The 16489-nt window shown below is 40.7% G+C and overlaps 1 protein-coding gene across 1 annotated transcript in view; it reads right to left on the bottom strand.

Moving 5' to 3' along the window:
* Positions 1 to 4977: 4977 nt before the first annotated feature.
* DCAF10 (DDB1 and CUL4 associated factor 10) overlaps positions 4978 to 16489 on the bottom strand; it is a 43699-nt gene continuing 32187 nt past the window's right edge. Inside the window, exons 5-7 of the mRNA XM_040631617.1 lie at positions 15403 to 15516; positions 12368 to 12513; positions 4978 to 11381 (exon numbers count right to left, since the gene is read on the bottom strand). Coding sequence (XP_040487551.1) covers positions 11013 to 11381; positions 12368 to 12513; positions 15403 to 15516 — 629 coding nt within the window. The 3' untranslated portion in view covers positions 4978 to 11012. The remainder of the gene's footprint in view (positions 11382 to 12367; positions 12514 to 15402; positions 15517 to 16489) is intronic.

Here is a 16489-nt window from a genome sequence, read left to right as displayed (position 1 = left end):
ATCTGGCGGCGCCATCGCGATGGCTCGTGCAGGTAGTGTCAGGAAAACTCACACTGCTTGGGCTGCCGTGGTGAAGTAGCCGAGGCTAAGTGGCTTCCCCGACAGACATGTATTTCTCACACGCTTCTGGAAGCTAGGAAGGGCAAGATCCGGGTGCCGGCCGATTTGGTTCCTGGTGAGAGGCCTCTGCTTGGTGTGCAGACTTCTCGCCGAGTCCCTACATGGCGCAAAGGGCCTCGGGACCTCATCTAGCCCTCCTCCCGTCCCCAAGGCCCCACCTGCACACGCCCTCCCATGGGGGGTAGGCCTTCCCCACAGACTTTCGGAGGGGACACAAACGTTCAGTCCGTAGCATGGCTGAGCCTAGTGCCTGATGAGCCTAACGGTATTTCCTTAAGATAATCAGTGCCGTCGACCGCCGCCGTGCTAACTAGAAGCGTGCCGAAGGCAGCCACTAGGTTCGCTGTGGAAGCCGACTGCTCCTCTGGTCGCTCCCCTGCACCGCCAGCGGCTCAGGCACTCCTCTCTTTGGGGAACCGGCCATGATTAGTCAGCAGGTCCTTGTGGGTCAGGCAGCGCACCAAAAAATGGGGACCGCGCTGAGTTCCGTGGAGAGGCGTCCTGTCCCTGTGGCACTAGGAAGATGAGACCAGCTTCCCTTTCCAGGGTCGTCCTCTCGGCAGTGCTGGGGCTCCCGGTGTACAGCCTCCTGCCTTCCCGTGGGCGAGAGCCGCTCTGGAACGTCTCTTACTGCTCTCACACTTTTCTAGGCAAAAAGGAATTGAACAAGAAATTTCCAGGTTTTCTTGGGCTTCTCACTCCCTCCTAAGAAATAGCCATAGAGTTTTGAGAAGGACAGAGAGTAGGAAAAAGTATGGGAGCCAAGGACTTCTCATGTGGGATTTGTGTGTAAACGGGGACGGTGAAGAGTGAAACGCCGGCAGGGGTCCAGGTGTGAGAGGCCCCGAGGAAGCGAAGGTGAAGCCCAAGGTCAGAGGTTTGCTGTCGACGTCTGGAGCGCTTCGAAGCCCCTGCCGCTTGCGGGCCAGGAGCAGAAAAGCATGCTGGTTTTGTGTTTGAGGGCAGTACTACACGTACCTGAGTTGGTGTTAACTCCAACGAGAGAAAAACAGAATCGCTACTAATTTCAGTTTGTGCCTTTTACAGTTTTTCCTGGTTTATTTTGTTCAGCAAATTTGCCATACATCCATTCGCTCCGTACTGGAAAGCTGCCCTTTTACGGACAGTAATTTTAAATTAGAAGACTGTAGGCTTGTGGAAAATACAGAGCACTGGCCGCCTGAGACAAATGCCGAAGTAAAAATGTCAACTTCCCTTGATTCCCTGCCGGCTCCCAGGCTGGATGCGGTCGGTGGGCTTCTGTGGCATGTGGTGGCTGCCTCAGCCCTCGCGCGCTCTCTGTGATGTTTGTGCTGCAGCCTTCAGGACAGTGCGAGCTCACTGAAGGCAGGGACTCCATCTTCGTATCCTTAGACTAGAGGTTCTCCTAATAAATACCTGTTCAGTGAATGAGTCATAATCTGATCCCAGATGTTGTCTTTATCACTGTTTCTCTCCCTGTTTCAGAGACAGTTTGAATTTCTTAGGAATGTCTTTTTAGAACCTTCACGGTGAATAATACATACTGTATGATTCCATTTATGTGAATTTCCAGAAGAGGCAAATAAATCTGTGCTGGGGGAAAAAACTGGTTGCCTCTGGGAGGGAGGGGAAGGAGCCTGGAAGGGGTATGAGGGAACTTTCTGGGGTGATGGTAGTAATTTATGTCTTGATGGGGGTTTGGGTAGCTTGGGTGTGTACGTTTGTCTAAACTTAGCAAACATACCATTTATACTTGTGGACTTCATGTGGAAAATTTAAAACAAGATAGTGAACTTTAATGATCTGTATTGCTGAGATTTTTAGGAGGATGGCTATAGCTATCTGCAATTTATTAAAAATATATCAAAAATTAAGATGGATTGATGGATGGAGTATTAGATATGTGATAAAACAGGAAAACAATAATGGTAGAATCCTAGTCAACAGATGTTCACTGTAAAATTCTTTCAACTTTGCTGTATGTTGAACATTTTCATAATAAAATGCTGAGAGAAATCATTAGGGAGTTTATCACAGTATCTGCTGTCCACATTGTATTGACTCAGTTTCTTTTATTTATTTTTTAATTTATTTTTTAAAGATTTTATTTATTTGACAGCACAAGCAGAGGGAGCCGCAGGCAAGGGCAGAGGGAGAAGCAGACTTCCCACTGAGCAGGGAGCCTGACTCGGGGCTTGATCCCAGGACCCTGGGATCATGACCTGAACCAAAAGCGGACACTTAACCAACTGAGCCACCCACGTGCACCCGGTTTGATTCTTTCAGGGTGTTCTTCTTAGGCTTCGTGAAGTCATGGGATGCTACAGAAATCCTTGCTAGAAGGGAACACCAGCCTGCGGCGTTTCCCACTGATGAGTATGGCCACCTCCACCACCCACAGATTGTGACAGGGCTAATCAGCTTCAATAAGACTGCCCCAGAGACCGGGGGTCTGTCGACCTGCCCCTTGAAGGGACGAGGGGAGGGATCATGATTTTCCTGCCAGTGAACTGCAAATTCCAATACACGGCAGGAAATCCTTTAATTACACACATTAAGTGCTTGCACGCATGTGCACACACACAAAAGACTAGGTAATAACTGCTTAAGAATAAATAGAGCGTTTTCAGAACAGATCCGATACTTTGTATTTAACTTTTAAAAAGTAATCCTTTCACAATGAAAGTTGGATCCTTCATTTTACCCGAAACCTAATCTTTTATAATCGTGAAGGGCTTTTGTGAATTAATGTCAACACAGCAGTCCAGCACACCCATAATTTAGATGGCTTTCAGTGGAAACCACTGTGTCCCCAGAAAAGGTTTTAAAAAATGTTTTGAGTTGTGTATGCCCTGGTAGAAGTTTCAGGTGTTCCTTTTCTGGGTTTATTGTGAGCAACGGTTGCACCTATCTACGGCTCACACCAGAGAGTGTGTTTCTCTGGTGGCGGCGCTCCTCTTTCTGAGTTAGAAGCCACACAGCACCAAGTCTATGCCTGGAGAAGGTAAGATGGTCTTACTCAACTTACTGCCCACTAACTTACATATCGTGTTGAACTGGGGGAGTCTCAGTGTACTGAGAACGGCGTGCTGACGGACCAACTGTTGTCCATCTGTAGTAACCTCCAGAGTTAAGATGTTCTCTGAAAAAAAAAATATGTCCTCTAAATTGGCTTCATTTATCTACATAGAGATCCCTAGGATCTGTCATCTGTGAAAAATTAAACCCTAACTGCATTTTCTTTTTTTTGCTTTTTTTTTTAAGTGAGAGAGTGTGTGCATACACGCAAGGGTGGGGAAGGGGCAGAGGGAGAGAGAGAATCCCAAGCAGGTTCCACATTCCGTGCGGGAGCCCAAGGCCGGGCTCAGTCTCACCACCGTGAGATCATGACCTGAGCTGAAACCAAGAGTCAGCCGCTCAACTGACTGAGGCACCCAGGTGCCCCTAACTGCATTTTCTGTATTCGTAGGTCTCAGATCGTGGTGTACAGACATACAGCATCAACTAGGAACTGATTGTGCAAGATGGGGCTCCCACCCTAGACCTATGAAATCAGAAACTCCGGGTGTAGAACCAGCATCTGTGTTTTAAGAAGCCCTCCAGGTGATCCCAGCACATGTTGGAGTTAGAGCACCACTCTTCATGTCCTGGGCCAGAAAGGAAGGGCCTGGAGGAAAACTCAGTGGACACGAATTTGTGTTTTATTTTTTAAGTAAGCTCTCTGTCCAACATGGGGTTGAAACTCATGACCCCGGATCAAGAGCCGCCTGCTGTACAAACTGAGCCAGACAGGCACCCCAAAATTGTGTTGTTTTAAACACTAAATTTCTGGTAGGTAATTTGTTACATCAGTTACAGGAAACTAATACAAATCATTAATTTATTAGCATTTAAGCATGCCAAATCATTGTTTCCTTAAAAAAAAAAAAAAAAAAAAAACTTTAGCCCAAAACATACCTGTCCGAGGAATAACTGAAATAGTGGTAATTAGTGCTATGGTTAGCTAAATTAGTTTATCTAAATAATTTCACAAAATAATCTGAATTGAAAGGGACTCACTCTGATTTTCTCTTCAGTGACTTATTTTACAAAAGTGTCCCAAATATGATTGTCGTTTTTATAGTGAATTAAAACAGTATTGTAAAATGAACCATCACACTGTTAAATAATAAGCAAATGTCAGTCAAGGGAGCACTGTGAAAAATAGCACGTTCTAAGTGTACCTATGAAAAGAAACCAGTGTGCAGCTTGACAAAAATTTATGCACTGTGCTTCCTATTGATATGAATACAATTTTCACCGAATAAATAACTAATTTATAAAACTCTATAAAACATGATTCATATTTAGTAAACTTGTAAATGTCCAGAACATTAGTGAACAGATGTGAATGAATCAAATCTTAGTAAATGTGTTTTTCAGTGTAAAATGCCAATTCTATGTTTTAGAATGGTGGACTTAACAAAATGAAATGTGCATGTACCTGTGGGAGTGTAAGGCGATCCCTGGAAATGCAGGAGGTAATGTAGAACTTTGATTTTTAAAACTCTTATCCTTTTAAAATTTCCTTTCTCTCTGTACGTGTTTCATAATTTACACAGTAGAGCAGTACAATATTTTATATATGTATACAAAATATATATAAAACATCAAAATTTGGAGCGTATGCTCTAATTTATTTCGGGTAGGGGTTATAGGATTTAAAAGTTTAGAATACCACTACAAGAATCACCAAGCTACTGCTGCTGTCATAGCGTTATGCTTGATTCTGGTCTAAAAATAAACATCTAAGCAATTGAAACAAAAATTTCAAAATACTGCTAATTGCAAGCTTGCCATCAACCTTTCAAACAGGTTAACCACAGAAAAAGTGTGTTAAATGTTTCAAAGTAGCATTTATTTTTTTAAAAGCACATTATGAGGTAGACTTACACCAAAACATCCAGTGCATATATTAATAAAAGCTTTACTGAAACCTTAATATTGCATGTAGGTATGTAGATAAAATCACCTACAACTCTACATCCATATAAAAATCTCAAGAGAATTCAGTTGAAACAGTAAAAGCCAATTACAGTTTTAGAAAGCTTTCTTAATTCTGAAATGAAGATCTGTGAAAAAAAGTGTGGGAGGAAGTTTTAATTTTAGAAGTTATTTTACTAAATCATTCACTTTATGGCTAGTTTTTAATGAGTGTGAATATCTTTACTGGACAGTAGATAAAAGATACTGTAATTCTTATTGTTCCCACCGTGTCAACATGGTAATATTGAAGCAGGACCAGCTATATATTTGGAAGCCCAGTGCAAAATAGAAATACGGGCCCCTTGTTCAAAAAATGAAGAATTTTAAGATGGCTTCAGCAGAACCTAAAGCAAGCCTGGACCTTTTCTCACTGCAGGGCCCTGTATGACTGCACTGGTCACACGTGCATGAAGCCAGGGCTACCGCCTTAGTTATCTTTGTCCCTTGAGTCCCTGGTACTGCACAAGGCATATAGTAGAGATTCAAATGTTTGGTGGATGAAAATTGAGTTTTGCTGTTTTCCAAATCAATGAGAAATGCTTAGTTTTTCTGACCTGTGGTCAGAAAAAATCTTACTCTGATGAAGGTTTCTCTATTTCCACATCACATTCTGGCTTCATGGAAATCTGAGGCCACATATGGCTAAGATTCATTTGATTCCTACAAAAAATAATGTATTGAACAACTACTCTGTCACATCCTGTACTGGGCACAGGGGATACAAGAAAAGTAAGACAGTCCCTGCCCACAAGGAGCTTACAGTCTAGCGTAAGAACTTAACAGTACCTCAGAACCTAGTGAAATTACTTTCTGGTGTCTAGGATATTATGTGGAACATTCCCAACTTTCCTAAAAATATGAATCTAAAATTTACCAGAAAGCACACTTTAGAAATGGAGGATGCAGTGAAATTTAAAAGAAAATCAAATATCCAAACTTCAATGTAGAAAATATGAGATTGAAATAAGCAGCTTAGGAAAGCTGAAAAAATTCCATTTTAAATACTATGAACAAGACTTAAATTTTAAAATTATTTTATTGTCTCTGGATGACATTTCATTTATAGTAACATTAGTATACATATACGAGATGTGCATATGTGAGATGTGTTCCTTGGAGCTTTTGATAAAACCCATATTTCCATTACTAATTCATTTACAACTAAAGCAGCAGCATACAGGTAAATTTGAGACTTTCCTTTTGATAATTTCTGTTGTCATTTGAACGGGAGAAATTCTTGGGAATCATCTTTAGGGTATAAATTTCGGTATAATCTTATTCTGCAATGAGACTAAAACTGTAACAATATGTGATAATTTAAACGTGTATTTTAATGGCTATTGACCAAGTTTAATGGCATCAAAAATGCTCAAGTCTATCTGGAGTTTATTTTCATTGTTTCCCCCCCCAGATTCTTCTTTTAAGGGGGAAAAAAAACCCAGGAAGGATCCCTGTGCTAATACAGAGCCTCTGTTGTTACTTGGCTATACTTTGGTACATTGCTGTTTATTCCTTAATCTAGCAGCATCCTTCGTCTATAGTCTTTTACTTAGTGGCAACTGAAAAAATCACTAGCCTAGGCTTTACCGGTACTTCTGTTATCCAGATGGTTACCTGTGAACCTTTCAAAAACCTAGTGGTCTCAGAGACTGTGCAGCAGGGCTTGTGCGGCTCTTTAGACACTGAGCCGGCTGGGTTCTCCATGCCCCAGCTCATAACAGATGAACACAGCACATACGATAAAGAGCCTGTTAAAGGCAGGCATGTGGATACTGTGGTAAGAGACAGAACAAACTACTTAGCAGATAGAAAAATTTTTAAATAAAAAAATCCCCAAATCCAAGCAACCTGAGGCAAAGGATTATATATACCTCAGGGCTGAGGGAATCACTTTATAATAATTGATATTAACTTGTATTTGTTATAGCCCTTTACATTTTATGAAGTATTTTACATACATCAGAGCTCATTGGGTATTTGTAATAACACATGAATATAACTTTTACTTTTCATCGTGAAAAAGTGAATTATACCGAGCATGCTGTTTAAGAAGGCAGGGAGGAATACGAACATATCTGAAAGACTTGCATGAAAAATAATTTACAAGTTTTAAATTTTGGCACTTAAGAGATATGCATTAGTTATCCAAAAATCCATATATATGCTTTCTTTCATGACCAACACTAGGTATTACTGAGTGAATTTTCATAGCTCTCCGTGGCTGCTGGTCATTTTCAATGGGGATGATTGTCATCAGTTTCTCCTGCTAAACACAAGCTTGAACAGATACTTACGGATGCCAGTACCATATATTCTGACTAATACGGGAAACACTAGACCTCTAAAAGATTCTCAGGGTGTTTTTCCTATATTGCACTTTGTAGAAAACAAAACTTTAACCACAATATAATGTGATCGTGGTTCTAGACAGGAGTTGGGAACCTTTTCCTTGCTTGTTTTCCTAAAATTTTTGGTATAGCCTCATCTTGGATGTAACAAGGAGAAATAACAATATACATGTTCTTTGGGCTTCTGAGAAAAAAGATCACATACATTTTCAAAAGATTAAGAGAGGGTCTTGTCTGCTTTAGCCACTTCATTTTCACAATTAAAGATAAGGAAGTACTAAATATTTGATGTTCCTAAACTTATTTAACATAGCATTTCTGTAGAAAGTTTTTTCAAGATTTTTTTTTTAAGTACAATCTACCCCTCAAGGTGGGGCTTAAACTCATGACCCCAAGATCAAGAGCAGCATGCTCTACTGACTGAGCCAGCCAGGCGTCCCTGTAGGAAGTTTTTTAAAACAAGTATAATTTACACTACATTTACCAACAACTATACCACATTACCATTTATAATACATTCACCAATTATCGTGAATAAAAATGACTAAAGAAAGTTTAGAGTAAAAAAACACCAGATTAGATTTTATGCTCTTAGGTGAAATGAGACCTTGAAATTATAAGATGCAGTTTCCTCCAAGAGTCTAGCATTCCTGATGCCCTGTAATTCCTGGATTAATATCCCGCTCATGATGTTTTGACCATGACCGTACCTCAAAAAGAGAATAAAAGTGGTTTTGTTGAGTTTGTTAATTTTTAATTCTCATCTGTGTGGCTCTATTTTTATACAGAGCTATTTATCCCACATTTTTCTTTACAGCTACTTAATCCTGCTTGAAGTCTTTGTTAGGAACGGACTGTATGTACGCCCTGCAGTTTATGGTACTAATTCTACTGGGCATTTTCAAGCTTGTGAATGTTCTCTCGCATGGTACAGAAGGTAAGCCAGCTCTGTAATACCGAATTTACAGAGGATGCTAAACTAATTAACAGGCCAGTTTCCTGTCCTTTATAAAAAAGAGCAAAGTGGTAGAGTAGTAAGCACACAGGCTTTGGGCTAGAGCAGCTAGGCTTGAATCCCAGTGTTGCCCTCCCGCAGCTCTGTGACTTACGGCAAATCACCTAACCTGTCAGACCCTCCATTTCCTCCAAAGTAAACTGGTGCTCACGTTACCTACCTTGCAAGGTATTTTGTGAGTGAGGGTTAGTAGTCAAGTGTGTAGATTATTTGACGGCGTAGAAACTCTATAATGGTTGAAGAATCACGAACTGAAATTCAGAGTCGGGCGACACGTGGGCCCAGCATCTGACATGCAACTCTCTCCAAAGGGGATGCAATATATGGAACCTTTTTTAAATCAATATAATTATTGTACTTAGTAGCTTATTTTGAATGTTAAGATTGGGTGCTTTTGCCTCCGAAACTTTATGTTCCTTTAAATATCTGGGGTTTTTAAAAAAATTTATGGCAAACCTGTGTTTTCATTATACTTTGTGGTAATTTTGATGGCTAAAAAATTTCCAATCTTTTTTTGACATCCGTGGTAAAATAATCTAATTTTTAAAATTTGTCCTAGAGCCAAGATTGTTCCAAGTGAGATGTAACTTCTGCACATATGTGTGAATGGCTGGCTGGTAGGTTCTACAAAGAAATGTTATTTTTATTCATGTATTTGGGTTGCTTAAACATTTCTATAAGATTTAAACTTCTTTTCTTCTTAGGCTGGAATTCTCAGCATCTACTCCCATGCCTTTTTCAACTTATTGGCCAGTTTAAGAGCAGTCACAATAATACAACTTAAAGACAAGATAAAGTGTTCAGAAATCATTGTTTTAACAGCCAGCATAATACAGTAGAAATTGCCCTGAGCAAGGAATTAGGAGACTTGAATTCAAGTTCTGGCTCTGCCACTAATTTTGTAAGATGACTTTAGGCAAGTCACTTAACTTTTCTCATTCATCAGATAATGAGATTGATCACATTTTCTACCTCTAAAATAGGTTTCATTTACTATTTTTTTTTAATAATTAAAACACCTTCTGGGAGTTAAGCACCTGATAGGTACAGAAGTACTTACTGATGTTTAAGGTGTAGTGTTTTTCAAACTCTGATCCAGGGACCACCTGAATAAAGATTACTTGAGGTTCCTATTAAAAACAGATTCCTTTCCTCTCCCTGGATGAATGAAAACCTCCTAAGGTGAGGGCCAGGTTTTTGTGTTTTCCATAAGCTCCTCAATGATTGTAATGCACCCTAATATTTGAGAACCATTGGCCTAAGAGAATGTGATCTGAGAGGGAACGAGCTAGCGTGTGGCTTAAATTACTCCAGCCTCTGGTGGATCCCTTGTAAATATAAAACCATTCCAGGTGGAGACTAGAAAAAAGCTGTTTACTTCAGCAGGCCCGTCAGCCCTGTGACTGACCCCTGCTTGATGTTTTTTTACTTGCTGTGTTCCATAACAAAATATTAAGAGGTCTTCACATCAGCTCTTTGTCTTGACATCCAAGTCGCTGACTACTGTAGTTAGGTCACAGCTAGAAGAGGACTGCAGTTCTCCCTTCCCTAATGCTAAGGGTCGAGCTTGTGCCACCTGGCTCAAGCAGTAAAGATGAGGAAAACACAGCCTCGTCACTCTCAATCCCCCTCCACCCTAATACCATAACACGTCACCCTGTGTGAGTCAAATAGTCTGGCAGAGAAAACAGAAACTCGAAACCACATCGTTTTCATCCCTCTGACCAGATAGTGTACTAGCTTAATGAATCCTCTTCTACATAACAGAAATGACCAAAGCCCATTCCTTCTCTTTTCCTTTCTAAATGCTGCTGACAAGAACAAAATACCAAGTACGGACACATGCTAGAGATTTTTAAATTCATACAAGTAAATTACAAAGAGATGTGGTAATTATTTTTTCTAGAGTTTTACAACAAAATTCCCCTCATGGTGAAAAAATATGTATAATTTTAACAGGAAACTTAAAAGACATTTTTGTTGTAAGACTAACAGTTATGAGAATAATGCCATTATCTGTGCTCATTACAGAGAAACGTAACAGCAACTTTAAAAGGCCCAGTATACTGATAAGTGAAGATGAAATTTCTTTTTCAATGACCAGTATGCTGACATCGAACTTCTGGGTTTTATTCAATACTAGTGTCAAGGGTTTCTCCTAACTCAGCCAAAACTCCTGCCAGACGTCCACAAAATTCACACCAAAATCAAGAAATAGGAAAAGAAAGAAACTTGACAAGAGCTACCATGCAAAATAACCAGAAGAACCGAAGTTCAGGTGGCACAGATGAGCAGGAGCAGAGGAATGCGGCAAGAGCTGCTGCTGCGTAGAGTCTAACTTGGTGAGGCCCCTACGATGCCCGACGGCCAAGTCCTCAGGTCATAGGTGTGTTCGTGGACCCATAAGAACTGGGATCTTGACCCAAACTTTTAAGATCTTCTAAAAAGGAAATACTTCACCTAAATTGAAGTAATTTATAAGTCAAACACCAGAAGAGTTCCTTATTTGATGTAAGTTGTGCCTAAAACTTTGGCTGATACAAAGAAACCCGTCCACTAAGGCACCCTGAGGCAATCTGACAATGTGTTGGAGAGAACTTTGTTGTCAGTACCACATCATTATGAGAGTACAGAGAACGGATCACCCGCAGGGGACTGGCTTCTTTGGGCAAACAGTCTATAAGTTCACTGCACTGTTTGTCAAATCCCAATAAGCGAATCCCGTAGCCATGTGGGGAAGAGATCATTCGCCCATCAGGGCTGAAGCAAAGTTCTTTGATATAACCCCTGCCTACATTGGCTTCTTCAATGTAATGAGTTAGTCGTAGAGAACAGCGAGGTGAGACAGGTCGCACGGGAGCTCCTTCTTGGAATTCATAGACACAAGTCCACTAAGGGGAGAGAAGAGAGATAAAGTTACAAAGCCCCAAATAATGCTAGATACGTCTTTTTGTAAAAAGCTCAACAGACTGCCAAAGCCACAGAATTGTTGCAAGAAATCAGATGACTGCTACCCCTCTCCCATCTACTAAAATGCAGGCCCCATACCTTCTTATCTTCATAAGCCAAGGTTATTCTGTGTACTGTGACGTACTATGACTAAAGCCTTTTATTCCCTCAGGCTGCTGTGACTTCTGTGGTAATAATTCCCTTTTGTGAAAGTAACAACAATCTTGATACTTAAAATATTCTGAAGTTTAGATATCTAAGCCCTAAAATACCTCTCCTACACTTCAAAGGCTCTTCTCTCTTTTCAGTTATGACTTCTAGAGCTAGTGATATCCTCAAAAGACTCCTGCTTTCCAGAGTGACGAGAGACACGAGGTCATATAAGGTCCTTTCCCCTAGTCATCAGTTTAGTCTTTCCCTGGCTTCCCCTGGTTTTATTTATTTACCTAAAAGATTTTATTTGAGAAAGCACGAGCAGCAGGGAGGGGCAGAGAGAGAGGAAGAAGCAGACTCCCTGCTGAGCAGGGAGCACAACACAGGGCTTGATCCCTGGACCCTGGGATCACGACCTGAGCTGAAGGCAGACGCTTAACCAACTGAACGACCCAGGCGCCCCTCCCCTGGTTTTTAAAAAGAGCGAATTCTAATACTCAATTGGCTTACCAAAACCTTACATTGAGCCAGCTTGGCTGAAGCATCTCCATCTAAAGTTTACCATATAAAGGTCATGTGGTGAGATGAAGGAGGCAAGAATTAAGAAGCTGGGCACAATCTGAGCTGATACTGGTTTAAAGTATTTCCCAGTTTGCCACACTGGAGGAGGCTGGAGAGGAAGGAGGGGTTCGAGGGATAAAGATGCCATGAGCACACCGGGCAATGGCTGTATGTTCAGTCAGCCCCGCTGAAGGTGGAGGGCTGCCGCTCCTACCTCCTGATCATCAGTGTTGCTTGAGCACCGAAGGAGAGTGGCCCAGCCTTTTGGGTGCAGCTGTAACGATGTGATGCAGTTTCCACGATCTCTCTCACCAGGAACTTCAGGGGTTAAGACTTCAAGACTATTTCGTGGTGAAACTCCTGGTAAGAAAATTAGGATGTGAGGTTTGTATTATCAAAGGACTAAGGCAGCTCATCAAAGCTTTGATTTCTGGCAGTCACCCCCACCCCCAGCCTTCATTCCTTCGTCAGCCCCTTGTGCTACCACATGTAAAAAGAAAAACTGGGTGCGCCTGGGGGCACCACCGGTTAAGCAGCCAATTCTTGGTTTCGGCTCAGGTCGTGATCTCAGGGTTGTGAGATCAAGCCCTGCATCAGGCTCCACACACAGCATGGAGTCCACTTCAGATTCTCTCTCTCTCCCTCTGCACCTCCCACTCGTGCTTGCTCTCTAAAATAAATCTTAAAAAAAGAAAGAAAAAATCCACATACATAAAAAAACCTATGGTGCCTCTTGATGTTTGGTGTGCCTGTCTTTGGGGTGCGGGTATGGGGAAAGGTTATGACTAGAACTAAAGAATCCCAAGTTCCTGCAGCAGGAATCCCAGTAACCTAAGACTAAGGCATTAAAGTAGACTAGGGACCTTTTTGATTAGGATTTACATCTCAGAAAACTCTAAGAACCAAAGTTATATGAAATGAATCTGGAAAAGTAAAAGATAAATCTCATCTCAGGGGACCTGGTGCTCTCTAGTCCAGAGAAGGAAATACTTGGAAGCCAGGCAGACTGCCTTTATTACCAATAAAAGGCTATTATGTGCACAAGGAGCAGGACTTATGACCCCCCAGGACAATACTATAAATGATAAACAGATCTATAATTTCGGAGGCAAGGGAGGATATTTCGCATATAGTGTTATGTCAAAACGAGGGGTTAGGAGACACTGCCTATCATACATATGCCTGGTACTCTGTTAGGGCCCATCCCATCCTCCTTTCTAGCCCCCCACGAAAGTGACTGCTACAGCAAGCCGTTACTACTAGGAGTTATGTCCTATCCCACAGATATGTGGAGAACCACTTTCACAGACATTATAAAGAAGCAGTTTAGAAATGTAATATCAAGAGAAATATTTCAACACTTCTCTACCTGTGGAAGGAGTTGCTTTGAAGATTATGAGCTCCCTCTGTCAGACCTTTTGTGAATTGTTTCTCAAATAGATGTGTTATCTTCTTTAAAAGATTCCCTTTAGATTACTACAGCATTGATGCAAACCTGTGAAGCTCTAAATTCCATTGTTACAACCAAACTATACCTAAATAATGATTTCACATGTGACTGAACTTTAAAAACAATTTTAGATAAAAACAGCTATTTCAAGAATTCTGAAAATCGAACAAAAGCAGAAAAGAAACCCATCTAAATAAGTAAGTAGTGGTTTTTGAGCTGTGCTCCTTGGAGGTTCCTCCAGAGCTGGCAAAAGGAGGGAACCACATGGGGATGGGGTAAGGAAGACCGGTCAAGGAACTCCCTAATTTCACTTAAACCAGAGTTTTTGTACTTTATCTGCTACAATCCACAGCAGACTTCATGTCAAAAAAGAGTTCTAGGGGCATCTGGCTGGCTCAGTCCGTGGAGCATCTGACACTTGATCTCAGGGTCTGGAGTTTGAGCCCCATGTTGGGTGTAGACATCACTTAAAAAAAAAAGTTCTAATCCTGAAATGAGTTTGATAAGCCTCAGCTCTATCTACTGTATCTGTCAAAGTATGGTGTTAGCATTCTGACACCCCAAAGACCCAGGATTGCCAATATTCAGAACAACCCTATGTATGTATGAGCCCCACCTTCTCTATACCCTGCCTAGGCTCTCCATACATCGTCTCTTCTCCTATTCCCAACTCTACTGCTGTGTAGTGTGGTTTTGGGGTTTACCACTGGCACAAGCAGTTAACTATTCTTAACGGTTTCCCCCCCGCCCTCCTGGATGGTTTAGTTCAATAAAGATTTTTCTCAATGATAACTAAGAGCATTGTCTTATTTTCGGTAGCCAAAGTAGAACAGGCAGAATCTATAAAAAGTTTCTGCTACAAATCAAAGGAAAAATGTTGCATATCTGGGCATAAATCTCTAAATTTAATAGGAGTAATTTTTAACCTTAAATGTCATAGTCTTGAATATCCAGAGGAAAGTAGATAGGCTGTAGGTTAGGAAGGGCTCTCAAACCACTCTACAAACGTAAGTAGTCATGCAAAATAATCAAATATGCAATTATCAAGCACTTACCAGGTGATGCCACCCAGGAAAAACATAAATTAGAAGTCTAATGGATAGTCCCTCCCCTAAAGATCCAGGTAGGAGCCATGCTCATTTCCAAAAGGTGACCCAAAATTACAAAAGGACCCACATCTGGCCATCATTCCACAAAGATGAGGACAAACAAAAAGTGCTTAGATGTGCAGTGGTATGGAGAAGTAGGTGAAATCTGCATAGGTAAAAAGCATCTCATTTAGGGGGTGGAAAGAATAGGCTAAACAGCTAGATCTGGCAGAGCAGTGGGGGAAAACGGGCAAAAGCAGAATACGGCCATCGTAGCCTACTTTATCCTACAACCCCTCTAAGGCTGTCAGGCATTGCTCAGATAAAGAAATGGCAGAGCAAAATGCCTACCAGGCTGGGACCGGGTGACTCTCACAAGCACCTGACAAACATCACTTTATACCGCACCATCACATACATATCTCATTTAATTTCCAGAACCACCTTTATTGGAATCTATGTGTCCTAACTACTTTTTCTCCAATCTAGACCAAACTCAGTTCAGTAAATAAAACCAAAGCTCAAATTCCAACAAAGATGGAAACCCAAGATATCCAGCCCTAGAAACTAGTTAGCTTTTGAAAATGACTGAGGGTCAAAGAATTGCCTCTTCTTTATTGACTTTTATTTGTATGGATTAAAACTAAACCAAAGAAAGCTACTCAGTAGACTCTGTTGTTGCAAGATTATAAAAGTCCACTTTTAACCTACCTTCTCTTTGTGAGGCTCGTGACACGTGTTTCTCAGAAGATGAATTAGAATCACTATGATGACAAGGTGAACCAGAAACTCGAGGACCAGATGAACTTGATGAAGTAGTCAGATCTTGAAAATGCAAAAAGTTCTGACAATAAACTTAGCAAAACTCTAGTAGTGTCTCTTTTTAATCATCTAGTTGAAGCATACTGTTAAAACACACCTGAAACGTGGCAAGTACACGCCCACTTAAAACTGGCCTACAACTAAGACCGAGGTAGGTAGGTCAGCTCTTTGAAGTGTTCTAAGGCCTGGGCCCTTTCTAAAATCTCTTCTACCAAAGAGCTGCTTAAGTGAAATAAAAATGACAAACCAAATAAACATAGGAGCATCTTTGGGTTCCCCAACACTTCTGTAGTAAAATGGAACAAGAAAATTCAGTGAACATGAACACTGCACTGTTCATCAGCCCATTTAATCTTAGGATAGGGTCCAAATACCAGGTGGTCCATTACTGAGAACATTAAATGAACCTTCTTAAGCATGCCAAACAATTCTGTTACCATTCATGAAATTATGTGAATACCATCTTTGAAATGCAATACAAACTTTATACAGAAATCTGTACAAAAACAAAAATTGAGTATCAGATAGTCGGGTTTGGTGTATTACTCCAAACAGCCATCTCTATTTCATCTCACTCTTCTAGTGGCTCCACACTTTTATGAGGATTTCTTCGTCTAATTCCCTTTGATATTATTACAAATGTAATAATAGAAGACAAAATGTTCTTGGTTTTTGAATTAAAAAATACCAACTACCTTCTAAGTCACTACCTCTTACTAAGCTTAAGTTGATTATTAATGTTTAACCTAAAAATAAATTTCTGAATGCAAAAGGATTATACTCACATATTTATGAAATATGTTGGTAATTGGGAATAAGTTGGTAAAACTTAAATTTCTACTTTTAGCAGTGAAATTGGGCAAATGCAATTACAATGGGGCCTGTACTTTCCCAAAGGGAGTCTTCAGAAGTAGCCCTATGCATACAGGAGAAAGAGTCCAACCATCTGAAACTGATTTTTTTTTTTTTTTTTTTT

Source organism: Ursus maritimus, unplaced genomic scaffold (assembly GCF_017311325.1).
Source record: "Ursus maritimus isolate PB19 unplaced genomic scaffold, ASM1731132v1 scaffold_17, whole genome shotgun sequence".
In the NCBI taxonomy this organism is placed as follows: domain Eukaryota; kingdom Metazoa; phylum Chordata; class Mammalia; order Carnivora; family Ursidae; genus Ursus; species Ursus maritimus.
This window is presented reverse-complemented; position numbering and strand designations above follow the sequence as displayed.